This window comes from Bos indicus, chromosome 23, assembly GCF_029378745.1.
Source record: "Bos indicus isolate NIAB-ARS_2022 breed Sahiwal x Tharparkar chromosome 23, NIAB-ARS_B.indTharparkar_mat_pri_1.0, whole genome shotgun sequence".
Taxonomy (NCBI): Eukaryota; Metazoa; Chordata; class Mammalia; order Artiodactyla; family Bovidae; genus Bos; species Bos indicus.
In genome coordinates, this window is record NC_091782.1 from 19695826 (window position 1) to 19716516 (window position 20691).

General features: G+C 40.5%; 1 protein-coding gene across 6 annotated transcripts in view; it reads right to left on the minus strand.

Annotated features, from left to right (window-relative positions):
* SUPT3H (SPT3 homolog, SAGA and STAGA complex component) overlaps positions 1 to 20691 on the minus strand; it is a 431789-nt gene that overhangs the window by 13889 nt on the left and 397209 nt on the right. For 3 of the 6 annotated variants that reach the window (XM_070777450.1, XM_019985966.2, XM_070777451.1), the window contains one exon: positions 12998 to 13138. In XM_070777450.1, coding sequence (XP_070633551.1) covers positions 13097 to 13138 — 42 coding nt within the window. In that variant the 3' untranslated portion in view covers positions 12998 to 13096. Of the gene's footprint in view, position 1; positions 11017 to 12997; positions 13139 to 20691 lie in introns of those variants that run through there. The other 3 variants (XR_011563264.1, XM_070777449.1, XM_070777448.1) reach the window with 3 other exon arrangements.

The following is a 20691-nucleotide window of genomic DNA, read 5'->3' on the forward strand; positions in this document are numbered from 1 at the left end:
AGATAAATTGAGAAAACAAAAACACTAATTCAAAAAAATACATACACCTCAGTGATAATTTTGCAATGTAAATACACATCAAATCACTATGTTATACACTTGAAACTAATATAATGCTGTATGTCAGTTATAGTAAATAAAAAATCAATGCAATGTATCACCCCCCCAACCCTGGATTATCTCCAAGTATGCAGAAAGTCCAGTTGATAAAATTTAACATCCATTCATTATAAAACACTCAGGAAACGGAACTTCACTCAATATGATAAAGAGCAAAGAAAATCTTAGAGCTAATTTAATGGTTAAAGACTGAAAGTTTTCCCCATAAATTCAGGAAAATGTAAGGATGTCTGTTCTCACCATGCCTATTCAACAGTATACTGAAGATCCTAGCCACTGCAATAAGGCAAGAGGAAAAAATAAAAAGTGTATTGATTAGAGGGCTTCCCAGGTGGCGCTACTGATAAAGAACCCACCTATCAATGTGGGAGACATAAAAGACAAAAATTCAATCCCTGGGTTGGGAAGATCCCTTGGAGGAGAGCATGGCAACTCACTCCAGTATTCTTGCCTAGAGAATGCCATGGACAGAGGAGCCTGGCGGGCTACAGTCCATGGGGTCAAAGAGTTGGGCACAATGGAAGTGACTTAGCACACACACACACACACACACACATACAGATTAGGAAGAAATAAAGCTGTCTTTATTCGCAAATAACATAATCATCTATGTAGAAAATTCCAAATAATATACAAACAGAAACCAAAACAACCCTCCTCCCCCAACTATTATAGTTAATAAGTGAGATCAATAAGGTTATAGAATAAAAGGTTCACATAAAAAATTGATTTTATTTCTATATATTAGTAATGAACCAGAAACTAAAAAAATTTTAATCTTTCTTATAGCATCATATATGAAATATCTATGGATAAATCTAATAAAGTAAGTACTGGATTTACATTCTGAAAAACTATAAAACATTGATGAGAGAAATTAGAAAAGACCTAAGTAAATGAAAAGCTATTCCATATTCACTGATTAGAAGACCTAGCATTAGAAAGCTGAAGGATTCATAAGACCTGATTACATGACTTAGTAATCAAGACAGTAAGGTACTGTTTAAGGATAAGCATACAGATTAAAGGAACAAAACAGAATCCAAATGGACCCACACATATATGGACAATTGGTTTCAGACAAAGGTGTCAAGATAATTCAGTGAAGAATAGTCTTCAAACAAATGGTGTTGGAAAAATCAGATATCCATGTGCAGGGAGAAAGAAAAAATCTTAAACCTTACTTTGTACCATATACAAAAATAAACTCAAAATGAATCAGATACCTAAAAGTAAAAGCTGAAATTTAAAATATCAAGAAGAAAACATCAGAGAAAATCTTTGTGAGCCTGGGTTAGATCAAGATTTCTTAGATAAGACACAAAAAAGTATGATCCATAAAAGGATAAAAACTGATAAATCAACCTTCTTCAAAATTAAAAATTTCAAATCTTCCAAAGATACTTGTAAGAAAAGTCAAGACCCATATAAAACATGTGAAAACCACATTTCTATATCTAGACTATATGAAGAACTCTAATGCTGTAATAAGGAAACAAACAACCAGTTTTTTAAAAAATGGACAAAAGATTTGAACAAACAGTTCAACAAGGAAAAGATACAGATGATAAATGAATACACGCAAATGCTTAGTATCATTAGTCATCAGAGAAAAGCAAAGTAAAGCCCCAGTGAGTTACCACTCTTTGCTTATTAGGATGGCTAAAATGGAAACAAAACAACAGAATAGATCACACCAAACGCTGGCAAAGACAGGGAGCAACTAACCAAGTCAAGGGAAGGCAAATGGTTGAGGCACGGAGTCACACAACAAGCCGAGACAGAGGTGAGACGAACCAGAGGACGATGGCATGGGCATATTGCTGCAAGAATCTGCAGAGTTAAGGACTGATCAATCATTCATGCGTGTTGGAAAACACTGACGGGACATGCACTGGTGTCGGCCCCTGCTCCAAGTGCTGAGCACGCAACAGTGGGAAACACCACGATCCTAAACCCTGGACAGTTTACACTCGGAGGGAGAAGATAATGAGCAAAACAATAAGTCTGTCAAACGGGTATGGAAATATTAGTGAAAAAAGAAAGCAAGGAAGCAGATACGGTATGTAAGGCGAGGCTGGGGCTTCAGTATTTAAAAGAGGTGGGGGTCAGAAAAGGCCTTACTGAGAAAGGTGCTTGATGCGGGGGAGGGAGCCAAGAGGAGAGCTTTTACAGGCGAGTGCTATTAACACTGAGTTCTCACAGGGTACTCAGCTAACACCCATCCACTTTGTTGAGACCCATTTAGTTTCCACAATAATGACATAAAAAGATACCATTTAATGTGATAACTGGTTATGACAGTTTATAAAAATGATTTATGGGGTAAATATAATCTTCATTTCAACTGAACAAGAAACATTAGAAATTCAACTGAAAGAAAACCACACACTTCAATTTACTCTGAACTATTACTTACCCCTCCTGTCTCAAACCTGCCCCTCTTTCAATTTTCATTTATATGTGATTCAGAGAAAGCTGAGTGGCACAGTTTAATATTAATAAATTTTGGAGTATTAGCTGGGAAAGTGGGTTAGAAAAAAAACAGGAGGAAATAGCCTATTCATATGAAAATAATAATCACATAATATTTATTGTCTGGGATTGAAATGTTTCAAACATGCAAAGCAATAAAATGTCAGGAAAAGCAAAACTTCCTAATGTTAAAAAGATCATAAATTTTCCCCAAAATAAGACATGTGAAAAAAAGTTCAGGTGATACTTTATGTCAAAAAAAAAAAATACCCTCAAATCCAAGCTGCTGCTGCTACTGCTGCTAAGTCACTTCAGTTGTGTCCCACTGTTAGCGACCCCATGGACTGCAGCCCACCAGGCTCCTCCATCCATGGGATTTTCCAGGCAAGACAAGCTTAAAACCTTCAGAAGCACAACTTACCACTGAAGGGCTATGGAGACAATGGCAGTTACTGTAAAAGCACAGAAAGCAACAGTTATCTTTTTTTTCTTTTTGAGCTTGAGAATCACTTTATAACAGGAACAAATTCCCTGACCTAGGCATTCTGTAACATGTACTTTTGCTATGTCTTGAGTGAAAAAAAGACACGTAATGTCAAAAAGCTACCAGGATTTCAGTGTCATTTAAAAATAAAAATTTTTTAAACATTTATTTACTTGTCTACACTGGGTATTTGTTGCAGCACTCGGGAATCTGATCTATGTTTCCGTAGTGGCAGCCCGTGGGGTCTAATTCCCTGACCAGGGATTGAACACAGGCCCCAGGATTAGGGGCATGGAGTCTTAGCCACTGGACCAGCAGCGAAGTCCCAGTGTCAATTTTAAATGAATTTGTATTGTATAGATCACAGTGGCATGTATGCAAATGTCTAAAGTAGAGTCATACTTACGTTGGCAAAACATGTAACATACTTAGTCTATGGATAATTTAATCCACGTGTCTCTTGCTTCCTTAAATCCCTTTGGTAATTCCTTGGTTTCCCCCATATCCTTGTCTTACTGTTTGGGAACTGTCAATCCATGTTGATTGCTTTGGATTTCATAGGTGCTAAAATTTGTTTTTGAATCAATGAATGAATGAATAGGGATAAAGAAAGCAGACATTCTAACTGTCAGCTCCTTTTGAAAAACTGTTGCTTCCTGTTCACAAAATCCCATTATTTCCAATCTAAATAGATCTTCGCATTTACTTTAAGTTCAGTGGACACATTACCTTAGGGAAACCTCATCCTAAAACAGCTCACTGTCTTTGCAGTAAACCAGTGGGAGACCCAGCAGGTTTTTAAGGACAGTGCTACAGACAAAAATGGCAAGTGAGTCTGTAAGTCTAGACTCAAGCAGGCGCGAAGGTTCTGAGGTCTTTAGTGGTATGTAAGTGTAAAAGGTTCCCTCCCTCTCTGAGGTCATTAACCCCTTCAGATCAGACTGCAGTCAGAGTGTGTGCTCAGTCGATCAGTCACGTGCAACTCTTTGCAACTGCATGGACCATACATAGCCCACCAGGATTTTTCCAGGCAAGAATACTGGAGTGGGTTGCCATTTCCTTCTTCAGGAGATCTTTCCGACTCAGGGATTGAACCCACATGTCTTTCGTGTTCTGCATTGGCAGGAAGATTCTTTACCAGTGAGCCACTTGGGAAGCCTGTAGTCAGATCCGAAAAGCCACAAGAAACCTGACCCGTGGCCTGCTTTGAAGTGATTTCTCTTGAGATACTATATGACTGTCATTACGAAAAAGGCTGGGATCATCTATAGTTCTTGAGATTTGAAGCCAAAGGCAAACAAGTATCCATAGAAGATTAAACATAGACTTAACCAAAAAAAGAAAAAAACGATGTTTAAATGCCCATTTTCTTTTCTGTCAACCAACCAATAGATGTTTATTGAATACCCAATATGTGCACGTGGTGATTACAAACAGGTATAGATTTAAGACTTTCCCTCAAGAAATTCTTAATCTGGGGCAGGCTACAAAGTACATGGACAGACGATTAGGGACAGAAAACAGAAACTACCGAGACCAATAGGAGCATAAAAAGCTCGGAAGACGCAGAAGGCACCCTGCCCTGAGACAGGCAGGAAGCTTTAGGGGAAAGAGCTGGGGAGGAGGCCACCTTGCAAACGGCAGACGGATTTTCCACAGGTTCACGGACACGACTCTACACATTTCAGGGGAAGGCACCCTAAGACCTTTCATGTTTCAACATGGGCCACTTGGCAAGGTTCCACCTCGCTCGGCGATGGTCCCACCTCCCTCGGCGATGGTCCCAGGGACATGACAGGACAGCCAGTCTAGGGAGGGGCTGCCACAAGGAATCATCTGCCTCCCTGGTTCTGGAGACACATGACATTTTCCATCTTGACCTCCTTCTGGGTACGGATAAAGCTGGAAAACTGCTTGGTGGTTTAATTAGAGTTGGCATTCCATGACTCGGTGACCCACCACTCTAATTTTCTGTCATCTGGCCCCTAGATTTGGTATCTTCCTGTGGGAATAGGAGCATGGAAAGTCTTGTTTGTTTTTTTTGCTGTGCCAGGTCTTAGCTGTGGCACATGGGATCCAGTTCCCTGACCAGGGATCGAACCTGAGCCCCCTGCATTGGGAGCATGGAGTTTTAACCACTGGACCACCAGGGAAGTCCCAGGACAGTGAAAAGCTGACACCATGCTGATCTTGCTTAGGCTGCCACGTAAGTCCCAACTTCCAGCACCACCTGGGCTCACTGTCTCTTTCCAGGCCAAACCTATGAAGTGTGGCCAGCCAACCTGCAGGAGTCACTGCTGCTTAAGCACTGCTCAACGGATTGGCACACACAGTCTGGAAGGAGTGATGGGAAGAGGCCAATGTACTGGCAGGTGAACTGACTTCTCCCAAGTAAAGTGGTTGGCAGAAGGAAATCAACGTCGTTCGCAAAAGAAACCTGTAGGTATGTAATGCCACAGGCTGAGGCACTGCTAGTCGACACCTTAACAAATATAAATTTGAAAGTGACTTGTTCTGAGGCAGAACAGACCTCGGGCTGAATTAAAGAAGCTGCTAACGAGAGAGGAAAACCATCATTTATAATGCAAATTGTGTTCAGCAACTTTTGTTCCACTTCCTTCCTTATCTCTGTCCACCACTATCCCACGTACACAATTGCACATCCTGGGCTGGGAGAAACAAAAGACTGCATCACAATTAACAGGCAAATACCTAAAAGGGGCATTTGTATAAAGTTACAGGGGGTTGCTGCATGTACTTCTGGATCGGCCACTGCAAACACATGTAAACACGATGGGGACTGTTTTATAACATGAAATAGCTTGTATGAAAGCATAAAATAGTAGCCTGTGTAATGAGAGCCTTCTAGAGAAATCTGGTCCCACAAAGGAGAGGCTTTGTACACATGGATCTTGGGGAAGTTTTCCTCATAATTTGTACAGGGATTCTTAGTATGTGCATTGATCCTATGTATTTATCTTAAGGTTCAAGACATTACAGAGGACTTGGCATCATGCTATATAATTATAGTCTGTTACACATTATATGATATTCTATTATATACATAATACTTGGCCTCAGGGAAGGAATGTGAAGTTAAAATTTTCTTGTAATCAAGTTTTTTGGTATTGAGAAATACTTCTAGGTTCAGGGCAGCAATTCTGTTATCAGAAATCTTTAGCACAGTACAAGTGGTATAACACTGGTTTAGAGCATGAGCTTTGGGGTCAAAGTGTTGTGTACTAACAGTAGCTCCATCTCGGGCACTTCTGCATCAGGCACGGGACCATCCTCTCTTTTTTTCACTTATCTATTTCTGGTTGCACGGGGTCTTTGTTGCTATGCGTGGCCTTCTCTAGCTGTGTATGTGGGCTTCTCATGTTGCAGAGCACGGGCTCAGGAGTTGTGACACACGGGCTTAGCATGTGGAATCTCCCCGGACCAGGGTTCAAATCTGTGTCTCCTGCACTGGCAGGCAGGCTCTTAACCATGAGACCGCCAGGGAAGTTCGAACCTTCTGTTCTTAAATTTGCTTTCTACCATCTACGGGCAACACAGAGAATGACAACGCATCTCTCATAGTGGGGTTGTGAGGATTTAATCAGATAATCACATAAAGTGCTTAGGGTACAGGGTGGCACATGGTGTCCTACGATTATTATGTGAAACTATGATTATTATGTGAAACATTATTAAAATGCTGATATAATAAATTATTTTGATAGCAAGTAAACTGTTCAACAGTTATATAAGTAAACATCTTGCTTCTTGAGTTTTCCTATATCTTTTTCTAGTTTTATACTCTTTGGGGAAAAAAAAAGGAATAGTAAAGATTGGGTGGTGATGAGCAGAAAAGAGAACATGAATATAATACCCTATACAGAGTTACAGTGGTTTCCAACAATGAAATATTGTATCTGGGTTTCTCATGACTTTGTAGGAATTGATTGTTTTAAAATATGCTTCAATTGCCAAAACTCTCATGACTTACGACAGCCTGAATATTTGATATTTTCTTCCAGAAAAAAAATGTCTCTTTTTTTTTCTTAAGTGCTATGGTATCACTATCCTAGTCCTGACACTAGAAACTTACTTTAAGAGATATGACTTTTTAATATTTGAGCTTTTAAAGCCATCTGGCCCTTATTTAACCATCACATTTACATCCAATTCCTGCAGGCAGAGACTTGTTGTTTAAGCTTGGCTTGACGCCCTCTGCAGAAAGCCTTTCCTTTAATGAACTCGACTCCACTAAACCTGCTAGCTAGAGTCCCCTGGTCTGCCCGTGTTCCCCACTCCCACCAACTATACAATAAGCACAGAACGTTTCATCTTGTCTTCCAAACAAGAACATAAAAATAAGAAAATAAATCGATGAAGAATCAGCTTAATGTGGCCGCCACTGCTATGACATATTCAACTCAATGCCCTTATATTATTTGCAGAAGTGTTTATGTACTATGAAATGTTCAGCCAGAGCACACAGGAAACTGTAAAATATTTTATAAGATGTATACATGGTTGATGGTAGAATTTTAAATGCAACTTGGGAAGGTTCTATCTAAATTCCAGGAGAGCAGATGAGGGAGTATTTTCTCTGTAGTGACTCAGTTTTACATAAGGGGTTATATGAACTGGAAAGAAATGCCTGATTTGGGAACTATATAAATTTTTTTCATAAAACTAAATTTTATAATTTCTAGACAAGTAAACTTGTTTACTCTCAGACCAAGAATTACCAGTTATGTTTATCTGTCTTCTACATGGTAAAAGCATTAAAAGCGGATTGTTTACTATTTTATAGGAACAAAGAACATAGAGTAATAAATGAGGAATTCATCCCAAACACAGAAATTATATACACCATTAAAAATAGTTATGCTTAAATAACAACTCTTGCCTCTAAAACTGGAACATTATTTTTGAATCTCAACTATTGCAATATGTGCAGACAGAAGGTTAATGACATATCCTCAAAATGGCATGTTTAGAAAGGTGCATTTGCAAATTCAGGTGAAGGGAGAAATATTTTTTTTTTTAATTTATTTTTAGTTGTGGGATACCTGCTCCACAATACTGTGTTGGTCTCTGCCATACATCAGCATGAGTCAGCCATAGGTACACATGTGTCTCCTCCCTCCTGAACCTCCCTTCCGCCTGCCACCCAATCCCACTCTTCCAGGTTGTGAGAGAGCCCTGGTGGAGTGCCCTGAATTATTCCGCACATTCACACTGGCTATCTGTGTTGCACAGTAGTGAACATGTTTCCACGTTACTCTCTCCATTGGTCCCACCCTGTCCTTCCTCCCTGCACCCTCCCCCGGGTCCGTAAGTCTGTCTTCTATGTTTACATTCCACTGAAGTCAAGTGAGGTCGCTCAGTTGTATCCGACTTTTTGTGACCCCATGGACTATAGCCTGCCAGGCTCCTCCGTCCATGGGATTTTCCAGGCAAGAATACTGGAGTGGGTTGCCATGCCCTTCGCCCTTCTCCAGGGGATCTTCCCAACCCAGGGATCAAACCCGGGTCTCCCACATTGCAGGCAGACTCTTTACCCTCTGAGCCACCAGGGAAGTCCTTAATTGCTGCCCTGCATATAGGTTCATCAGTAGGTCTTTCTAGATTTCATATATATGTGTTATTATACAATATGTTTTTCTCTAACTTCACTTTGTATAACAGGCTCTAAGTTCATCCACCTCATTAGAACTGACTCAAACATGTTTCTTTTCATGGCTGAGTAATATTCCATTGTGTATATGTACCACAGTTTCTTTATCCATTCATCTGTTGGTGGACATCTAGGTTGCTTCCATGTCCTGGCTACTGTGAATGGTGCTACAGTGAACACTGGGGTACATACGTCTGTTTCAATTTTGGTTTCCTTGGGGTATATGCCTAGTAATAAGATTGCTGGGTTATATGGTAGCTTTATTCCTAGTTTTCTAAGGGATCAAAGGGAGAAATATTTCTATTTCTTTTATCCTCATGTCTATAAAGCAGCATCAATTTCTCATAAGAGACGTTATTTATTTACTTACCTGATTTATTTATTTTCAAATTCCATCTCCTAAACACAGAGCTACAAAAATAGAAACTATTTTGATTTACAATTGAGCCTGACTTTTTATATTGTTTAGCTATAACTTTTCATTTTATGTTGGAGTATAGTTAATTTACAATATTGTGTTAATTTCAGGTATATAGCAAAGCTAATTAGTTGTACATATACATATATCTATTCTTTCTCAGATTCTTTTCCCACATAGGTCATTAGAGAGTGTTGAGTAGAGTTTCCTGTGCTATACGGTAGGTTCTTGCTGATTATATTTATTTTGTATACTGGAGTGTGTATGTGTTAATCCCAATCTCCTCATTTATCCACTGCCCTCCATCTTTCCCTGTTGGTAACCATAAGTTTGTTTTTCTGAGAGTCTGTTTCTGTTTTGCAAACACAATCATTTGTATGATTTTTTAACTTCCACATATAAATGATACCATATGATATTTGTCTACTAAGTGACTTATTTCACTTAGCATCCTCCTGCAATGCGCGAGTCCTGGGTTTGATCCCTGGGCTGGGAAGATCCCCTGGAGGAGGGCATGGCAGCCCACTTCAGTATTCCTTCCTGGAGAATGCCCATGGACAGAGGAGCCTGGCAGGACACAGCCAGGCGACTAAGTGCAGCACACAGGATAATCTCTGGGTCCATCCAATGTTGCTGCAAATGGCATCACTGTTCTTTTTTATGGTGAGTAATACTCCATTGTATATACGCACCACGTCTCTATCCATTCATCTGTTGATGGACATTTAGATTGCTTCCATGTCCTGTTTATTGTAAACAGAGCTGCAATGAACACTGGGCTGCAGGCACCTTTCTGAAGTATGGTTTTCTTCAGATACAGGCCCCAGAGTCGGATTGATGGGTCATACGGTAGCTCTGTTTTTAGTTTTTTAAGGAACCTCCAGAGTGTTCTCCCTAGTGGCTGCACTAATTTACATTCCCACCAACAGTGTACGAAGGTTCTCTTTTCTCCACATCCTCTCCAGCACTTACTGTCTGTAGACATTTTGATGATGGCCGTTCTGACCAGTGTGAGGTGATACCTCATTGTGGTTCTGATTTGTATTTCTCCAATAATTAGTGATGCTGAACGTCTTTTCATGTGCCTGACTTCTTTTTAAAAATTGAGGTACAACTGACATATAACACATTAGTTAATTAATATCACAGCCCATCTGAAGATTTTAATCTAATGCTTGTGCTTTAGAATATGTCCATAATTAGAATCATTTAAAAAATAAGAGTTTGGGGGCTTCTCTGATGACTCAGAATCTGCTTGAGATGCAAAAGACAGATCACAGGTTCAATCCCTGAGTTAGGAAGATCCTAATGGCAACGCACTCCAGTATTCTTCCCTGGGAAATTCCATGGACAGAGGAGCCTGGTGGGCTACAGTTTATGGGATTGCAGAGTCAGACACGGCTGAGTGACTAACATTTTCACTTTCACAAAATAAGTTTAGGTTATTGTCTAAGATAAACATGCCATAAAACCCTGACATGTCTTGGTGACATCTAAGGCAGATCCAGAATGGCAAAGTATAAGACTAAGCTGAGAATTAGGGACAATGAGTCTGGTCTCTGGTCTGTCACAGCCACTGTTGAGTGACCTTGGGAAAGTCAGTTTCCCTCTCCAAGCCACCATTTTCCATCTGTAAAATGAGTGGATGTAGTCAATGATCTTTAAGACCATCTTCTACTCTTGACATTTTATGATTCCACATAATATTTTAATCTTGAAAGAACAATTTATTTAAGTCCCCATTTCTGAAACTTTCCTTTTATAAATCTTTTTCCCCCCATACTCACTGCTTAAGGAAATTTTATTTCACTTCAAATTTAGCGCTGTGGAAAGAGTCAGAAAAAGAACCTAAGTGTAGACAAGAAAAAAAAAGAATTACAAATATTAATATTGAGCAATTACGGGGACATCTAGGCTGGTTCAGGACAGACATAAATGACCTTGTTTTATTCTAAATTCAGCTCACTGGCTTATGATGAAAAGTGAAAGGTTATTATATGGACTTACTGGGCAAAACCAGATTTTATAAATAATTACCTGTCAGACTGTTCAAGATAGACAAACATACGCCAGACCAACAAAAACATAGACCTGTCATATTTTTGAGAGAAATGTACGTTGAGTCTTCCTTCTCTGGGACTATAAGGAGATCAGGTAGAATAAAATGAAGGGGAAAAAACCTAAACCTTATATTTTCTGCCTTGTGCATACTTTAAAATGTATAATGTGGGACAGGAGGAATTTTGATGTGAAAAATCAGCTCCTGAAGATTTTATACATCTATGAGCCTGGCACAGAAACCAAATACAATAAATGCTGTCATTTAAAAAAGTTAGGATGTTTACTGCAAGCTTATAATTTTCTGTGATTAGGGACGCCAAGAAAAATAAGAATGATGATAAAAAGAAAAGTTTAATCATCCATTTCACCAATCACAGATGGAACATCAAAACCCTTCGGCAATTTTTTGATATTATATATCTGTACTTTGTTGTTGTTGTTGTTGTTCTTGACACGAAGATTTCTTCCAGAAGGACTAACACAAAACAGGTAAATGACAGTTCACAAATGTGAATGAAAAAGTGAAAGTGAAGTCGCTCAGTCGTGTCCGACTCTTTGTGACCCCATGGACTGGAGCCTATCAGGCTCCTCCGTCCATGGGATTGTCCAGGCAAGAGTGCTGGAGTGGATTGCCATTGCCTTCTCCAGGGGATCTTCCAGACCCAGGAATCGAACCCAGGTCTCCTGCATTGCAGGCAGACGCTTTACCGTCTGAGCCACCAGGGAAGCTATTGTGGCACAATCCCATTAGCTGAGCCTCGCTGTGATCTGGTCACAGCAGGAAAATCCTTCACGCTTCTCATTTCTATTTTTATTAATTCTTGACAAAGGCTGTCTCAGTGTGCGTAGAAACCACAATAAAAGCAAAATTATGCAAAACTCATCAAGTGTGAAAGAGATAACTTCCTTTTTTTGCAATTCAAGTTGAATCAAGATAGGTATATTACTGCTATATTCGAGTTTGTTTCCAAGAGTGACAGTTCCTCATTTGCTGGAGAAAGTACAGATGTCAGAAGGATAACTCAGCTGCTAGAGCAGGGAAGGGCCCAGCCCACACGCAGGCTAGGTGCTAGCACTTTGGAGTGAGAAAACCGATCACTCAGCTGCCCTTCCACTGATTCTAACTGCTTGGCTTCTAAATGGGTATGGTGTGTGTGAGGGGTGGGCCTGGGGATCCAAGGGACAGGGGAAGGCGAGAAATAAAGACGGGAAGAGTTCTGTGAGGGAAAAAACACACCACAGGCAGATACTTGGAAAGTAGGGAAGACGCCATAAGAATGACAGATGTACAATACGTGGGGTGAAGGGAAGAAAAGATAGGAACAGACAGTTCATCGGGCCTATTAGGTCTTTGATTAGTCTGAGTTCATAAGGTGGACATGTGTCTGTAAAATACATGAAGATCTAGTCACCAAATGTCAGAAAGTAGAGTTGGTGGGACAGTGCAAGGGGAAATGTGACTGTCCTTTTAATTGTGTGTCCTTTGTCCCAAACCTGGATTACAAAATGCATCAAATAAAACACAGACTAAACACTGAGAAAAAAAAAAAAAAAAGACACTGCTTTTAAGTTATGTGAGCTGAGAGCAGCTCTACTCCAAATTCAAATTGCAAAATTGCATTCTTGTCCACCTACACACCACCCTGAACATCCTGCCATTAATTGGCTAAATGGCCCATCCAGTAAACAAGACTAAGCGCTGAGGGGGCTGGAAAAGGGCTGGAGTCAGTCAGTTGATAGTCACAACAAACCAACCCACTCCCAAGGCTGTGGAGAGGGTAAACTTGTATTTTATTTTGCCCAAGGAGGGGAACAGAAATCACCTTAATATAACATTGCCTTTCCTGTTGTCGCAGTCCCAGTCACATCAGCAGGCCAGAAAAGCCATCCCGTTCCTGCGGTAGGCACTCTGTCAAAGAAGAAGAAATCTGCAGTGAATTATCACATCAAGTCAAAGCAGGAAAGGGGGCAAAAGAGCAAGCAGCACTTTCTTCCTGTTTTGGGGCTTGGCTGGCTACAGTCTAGTAGGGTGCTTCATCTGAACATTGCTGGTGGCCAAGCATTAGCAACTGCTCTGTTAAAAAGTCAGTGTGGTTAACAAGTGGTTAGTGATTCTATTTCGGGGCAGTGGGAGAAATGTAAAATAAGACATCCCATTTTGTTAATTGATTGGGCTTGGTTAGGCCAAAGACATGTTGTGTTGAATCTGTTTGTCCTTTAGAAACATGTGTTCTCTATTGGACATGCCCAGGAATCACTTCTAACTAAGTATCTTAATAGTCTATAAATTACTGACTCATTATATCCTTCCCAGGCCTAATTTATAGTCTCAGTAAAAAGCTATGGGAACAGATAGTAATAGAGGCCCCCTTGCCCAATACGGTGCTAGAGTTCTGTACATTATAGGCATTACATAAAACGTGAATCTTACACAATTTTATTATGCATAGATAGATAGATAGATATTCATGATGGGATAAAAATACACCCATAAAAGAAAAATGGGAAAATAAATACTAATTGTAATAATGTAATATACTCCAGCAAAGAAAGTAACACGGCATAATAATGTAATATACTCCATAAAGAAAGCAACATTTCATCCCAAGAGACATATTTTGCGTTTCAGAATTGGGAGAATTGGGCCACACAGGGCCTTCCACAATGAGACTCAGAGTGAAGCAGAACTGAAATCCAGGATTTAGGAATAAAATTCCTCTTTTCACCACCATAGTTTTCATTAGTTAAACTTGGACCAGCCACCTTCAGAGGATTTGTAACCCTCAATTAGATGAAATTTTTATATAATGTATTTTCAGAAAAATGTGAAAAAGACAAATCCTCATAACATTATGAATTTTTTGTTCTTTTAAGCTAATAATTCTGGGGCTGTTCTGGAGTATATAAACTTTCAGTCCAATAAATTTACCTTCAACAGCCATCTTACAGGAAATACAAAATAAGCTTTTATGATTAAGATAATGTTAGGAATGTGCAGAAGAGTTTAATTCTAAAAAATGATTATTTTTAATTATACAGAAAAAAAAAAGAAAAGTAAAACCCAAGTTTTTTTTTTTTTTTTTTTTTTTGTGTAATAAAGTTTTATTAAAGTATAAAGGAGATAGAGAAAGCTTCTGACATAGGCATCAGAAGGGGGTAGAAAGAGTACCCCAAAACCCAAGTTTTTGACAAAGACTTCTACCAACATTAGGTGAAACAAAAATGGTTTTCCAAATAACTTTCTCTTAATCATAAAATTCAACTAGCTTCAAAACCTTCCCTCCAAATCTCCTGCTTACACAGGATTTACTATGGTTGTCAGGCTTGGGAGCCCTGGTTGAAATTTCATTAGTGGGCTGTTACACAGTTCACTCTGGATCAGCGTATCAAGGATGAGAAAACAGGCAGATCCAATAGAGCCCTTCTTTGGGGCTCGCTCTGTGAGCTCCATCTTACCAATGGACTTTCTGTGTCATAGGGCACTTCTGGACGGAAGCACACGTGCGAACAAAGGCTAGAAAATTCCAACTTGAGCTCCTAAGACCGTGCACAGGAGAACAGTGGAAAATGAGCTCCTTGGAGAGCCACAAATAACTTGCAGGAACGGATAGGGTGTCTTCCCACAACCACAGGCAGGGGAGCCTCAGGCCCTGAAATAGCCCCTTCCACCACGGCTGCCTTCGAGAGGCTCACACCAAAGTAATACTTTCTGCTTCTTACCCTTGATATTTCACGTTTTACAACCACTGTGACAACCTTCAACATAACATAATATTTAAAGCCCAGGGATGGTTTACATGGAGATAAACAGACCTGGGAGTAAAGCTGGATTCCTCTTCAACATAAATGGTTGAGGTGAGCCTTGCTTGAAAAAGTAACCTTGGCTCAGGAGAAGACCAAAGTTTTGGCTGAGCCCACCTGAGAAATTACCAAATTTAATCTTTCCAGGGTGGGTGATATGAGATGGTTTACTCCAGTGTTGAAAAGGTCTCTTTTCACCTTCATAGGTGAGTTGATTAATGCTGTTTGCAAACAACTAAAAGATGACAGGCTTACTGAATAACAGAGGCCCTCAAGTTTAGTAAGAAAACCAAAGTTTAGAGCTGACCCGGATTTCTGGAATAAGTTCTTCCTATTCTAATTCTAAAATAAAGAAGGAACAAACAAGCATGTGTAATTAGTGAAGAGCAATTTCAGCAAACCAATCCCCTAGGGTCCTCCACCCTGAGTCACTGCTCTTTCCTTTTGATGTATAAAGGATGTATGTTGTCTGTCTGTGTAGGGCAATTATGGGAACGTCCCAAATTTGGCATCCCTTCCAGAGTAAGCAACTTGAAAGGAAGATGGATGGAGACAACTCATCTTTGTGTCAACTGTGAATTTCTCTCTATTTGTGCTGCGAATGCTGAAACTAAATTTAAACATTGCTTGGTGTGAGGGCCTTCCAGAGGCCACGTTCTCATGAAGCACTCTGCATCCCACTCACTCTCTATTGTTAGATATTGTGAACAATTCACAGACACTCTTAGTACAACCCAGACCTTGAGCAGAAAAAGCCAGGACCTCCCCAACTACTGAAAAGTATAAATTAATTAATAACACAGACTCCCTCTCCTCAAACCAGCTCTGACTTGCTATATACCACTTAAGCTTCATTTCTGACTTAACAGAGCTCTGTTCTCAACTACTGTTTGCTTCCATGTAAATGTATTGAAAAGTTCAGATATTTTAGTATCTCTCAAAGTACCAGCAAAGAATATATGTATACATATACATGTGTGTATGTGTGTGTGTGTATGTATGTGGCTTCCCTGGTGGCTCAGATGGTCAAGAATCTGCCAGCAATGCAGGAGACCCCGGGTTTAATCCCTCAGTCAGGAAGATCCCCTGCAGAAGGGAACAGCAACCCCCTCCAGTATTCTTGCCTGCAGAATTCCATGGACAGGAGCCTGGCAGGCTGTAGTCCATGGGGACACAAAGAGCTGGACACAATGGAGCGACTAACACTTCCACACACACACACACACACACATATATATATATATATATAATATGTATTTTTATTTTTTTTAAGGACCAATTGTAGTTCTTAGGTATTTTTTTCTAAAATTGAGTATCAAGTTAGTCCCCTGTTTTTGACATTCTTTTTTATTGATTCAGCTCCAAATTATGACCTGTTACTGGAAGCTCAATCTACCTGGATAAGCAGACACAGACTCTACCTGCTGCACTGGGCACTGGTGGGATGTTAACTCATAAGTGTGACCTTTACAATGGGAAATTAACAAGTCTGTGTGTGCACGGGCAATGAACAAACTAGGGAAAACATTTAAATCCCAAACTGGTTTACTTCTGCTTTTATGGTTCATCATAATTGGACATTTTAAGGAATACAAATTAACATTAAAAAGGCAAAAGTTAGTAAGTATCTTAAGCAAAAAGAAGATAAATATGCTACAAAGCATACCCTGCAGTTCCAAGTTGAATATGATTGTGTGTATATGTGTTGTTTCGGAGAAGGCGATGGCACCCACTCCAGTACTTTTCCCTAGAAAATCCCATGGACAGAGGAGCCTGGTGGGCTGCAGTCCATGGGGTCGCTAAGAGTCGGACACGACTGAGCGACTTCACTTTCACTTTTCACTTTCACGCATTGGAGAAGGAAATGGCAACCCACTGCAGTGTTCTTGCCTGGAGAACCCCAGGGACGGGAAGCCTGGTGGCTGCCGTCTATGGGGTCGCACAGAGTCGGACACGACTGAAGTGACTTAGCAGCAGCAGCAGCAGCATGTGTTGTTTGTGCCAGTAGCCTAATTAGTAAGACTTTAATTACAGATAAAGCTATCGCCTTCAGTTCAGACCTACACATATTCTCACTACTACACTTCCTGATTTACTCCGCTTTTTAAAGTAAAATAAAACAAGAATTTCATTGTAGGGACTAACCTCAGCAAGATGGCAAACTAGGAGGTCCCAAAGCTTGTCTCCCCAACAAAACAATAAACAACTACAAACAGTCAAAAAATAGCTCCGAATTACAACAAAAAAGTATGACTATACAGAAGAGTGTAGGAAGCATTTTATTTGCATTATTCACCCATGCCAGTCCAGAGCAGCTCAGTACAAAGAGTGACCCTACCTTGGAGGCATATCATCCCAGAGGAAAAGGAAAGCAGGAGATTCCCTGCAAACCTCCCCTCCCCAATGCTGTGGACGTTTGCTACCAAGCACCCCCACAGTCTTTACCAACAAAGAACCCAGTCATCAAGCTGCATGGAGTCCCCACTGCTGTGTTTCCTTGCTGGGGCTGGAGCTGTCTCCCCTGTGCCTCACTCTCTGGGATCATGATGCCATAGCATCTCACCATTGATGGGAGTGAAGCTACTGCTGCTCTCTGTGCCCTGCCTCCAGGGTTCTGCAGCTACTATCAGCGGGGCCCAGATGCTGCTTTCTGTTCCACTCCTGGATTCTAAGTCATGGCATTGCTTGCCATCACTGGGCTACACTGATACAGCTCTGCGTTCTACTCTTTGGGTCCTGAGTCATGGCTTTGACCTGGCACTGCTGAGGCTACGCTGCTGCTGCTCTGTGCCCTGTGCCCTGGAGCCAGAGGCAGGACTTTGACCCACCATCCCCAGGGTGTGCCGTTGCTGCACCCCCCAGTTGGTGCCACTACTGTATCTCCCCATCCTGGGGCCACAAATCACTGTGCTGAGTCCCAAGGACTCAGACCCTGGCTCCATGAAGACGTGCACACGCCTGCACCTCAGGCACTGGTGCACCAGGACCAAGGTACTTCCCCATGCGCCTGACTCCAAAACCCCGGCTCCACCGCCACTGAGCACCAGCGCACTAAATCTGGCACCAAAAAGGATCCCTTTGGCTAGAAATTCCTCCAACAGGCAAAAAAGGAAGACCCCCGGCAGCCTCTGTCATTGAAGACCCCAACAGCTGTAGATTCTACTGCCACTGGCAGGACCTCTGTGGTCTGGGCCACTGCAGAGCCCTGCAGTCTTTGCCAAAGTTGACCTCAGCTGCTGATGGAGCTGCCTGGAGACTGTGCCACTGTGCTTTCCCCAGAATCAGAGCTGCTGAACTCCAGCCAACCAGAGATCTCACAGACACTTTCAGGTGAAAACCCTCCTCTTCCAGAGTCAGTCTGAAAAGGCGGAAAAGAGATGACTGCTCCCTCAAATGTGCAAACATCAACGCAAAGCTCCTAGAAACAGGAAAAAGCAAGGAAACATAACACCACCAAAGGAGCTCAGAAATTTTCCTGTGACTAAGGCCAAAGAAACAGTTATCTGTGAGGTACTTGCAAAAGAATTAAAAATGATTATCTCAAGAAATCATTTGTCTGTCAGAAAGCTGACAGACTGAGTTGTCTGAGTTCAATTCAATGAACTCAAGGAAACAATGCATGAACAAAATGAGAAGTTCAACAAAGAGACAGAAATCATAAAAAAGAGTGAAACAAAAATTTGGGAGCCGAAGGATGAAAAATGCAAGAGAGAGCTTCAAAAACAGACTCAATCAAACAGAAGAAAGAATGTGCCAACTTGAAGAGAGATTTTTTGATATTATCCATTAAGAGGAGAAAAGAAATAAGAATGAAAAAAGTGTGATAAAAGTCTGTGTAAATTAGGGGATATTATTTAAGTGAAACAATATAGTCAGCTCCCATATGTTAGTCACAGAGCAAGGTTTAACAAACTTAAGAACACTGAAATCCTATCAAGCGTATTTCCCAAACACAATGAAACTAGAAATCAATGATAGGAGGAAAGCCAGAAAATTCACAAATATGTAGAAATTAAAAAAGCCCACCCACATGGACAAACAATGGGTCAACAAAAAAGTCAAAGGGAAATACAAAAATTTCAATATAAACAACAAAAAAAGCCCTATAATATACCAAAACTTATGGGATGCAGCAGAAGAAGTTCTAAGGGGCAAGTTTATAGTGATAAATGCCTACATTAAGACAAAAGGAAGATTTTAAATAAACCTAGCCTTATATGTTATATAACCTTATATGATTCAATTATCCCTCAATAAGGCTGGAAAAAAATGGGGAAAAAAATCTCATTATAGCAGGTCTCAAATTCACTTTTAAATACTTCATTTCTCAAAGGTCTAAGACAGAAGATTTTTGTCCTATTATTTGAATTCTTATAGATTTGCAGAATTTGATTTTAACAACTCTACTGAGTTCCAACTCCGCGTAAGCCACTATGTGCTTGGTGGTACGAAGGCCTCAAAGACGAGTGACACGGCTCCTGCAGCCACTGAAGCTTCCAACTGAATGTTAACAGTTTAACCGCCACAATTAAAATGCATTGACAGGTCATTTTCAAGGGTGGGGAAAAAAATAAGGCAGGCTTTTTGTTTGCTCTTCTACTTTTAATCACAATATTTAATTTCAGATAAAAGGCATGAGATTTGTATATTTCTTAAAGCAGGGGTTCAGTTCAGTTCAGTTCAGTTGCTCAGTCGTGTCCGACTCTTTGCGACCCCATGAATCGCAGCACGCCAAGCCTCCCTGTCCATCACCAACTCCCGGAATTCACTGAGACTCGTGTCCATCGAGTCAGTGATGCCATCCAGCCATCTCATCCTCTGTCGTCCCCTTCTCCTCCTGCCCCCAATTCCTCCCAGCATCAGAGTCTTTTCCAATGAGTCAACTCTTTGCATGAGGTGGACAAAGTACTGCAGTTTCAGCTTTAGCATCAGTCCTTCCAAAGAAATCCCAGGGCTGATCTCCTTCAGAATGGACTGGTTGGATCTCCTTGCAGTCCAAGGGACTCTCAAGAGTCTTCTCCAACACCACAGTTCAAAAGCATCAATTCTTTGCTGCTCAGCCTTCTTCACAGTCCAACTCTCACATCCATACATGACCACAGGAAAAACCATAGCCTTGACTAGACGGACCTTTGTTGGCAAAGTAATATCTCTGCTTTTGAATATGCTATCTAGGTTGGTCATAACTTTCCTTCCAAGGAGTAAGCGTCTTTAATTTCATGGCTGCAGTCACCATCTGCAGTGATTTTGGAGCCCCCAAAAATAAAGTCTGACACTGTTTCCACTGTTTCCCCATCTATTTCCCATGAAGTGATGGGACTGGATGCCATGATCTTCGTTTTCTGAATGTTGAGCTTTAAACCAACTTTTTCACTCTCCACTGCAGGGGTGGCAAATATTAAAAAAAAAAAAATACTATACTTTTTAAGATTGGATTATGAAGTATTCAATACTTTCATGTCCATATCTAATTTAGCCATTGCCACAACTATTAAAAATAAAGGCCTTATTATTCTCCTTTTTAAAGTGATATGTTTAATGAGTGATCAGTAAATTTAGGATTCAAAATTCAAGACCTGTATTCTTTTCATTATACCATTGTCTTACACTAAACAAAAGAAAACAACTCCCCACCCCCCAAAGTCTACCTTAATTTATCCC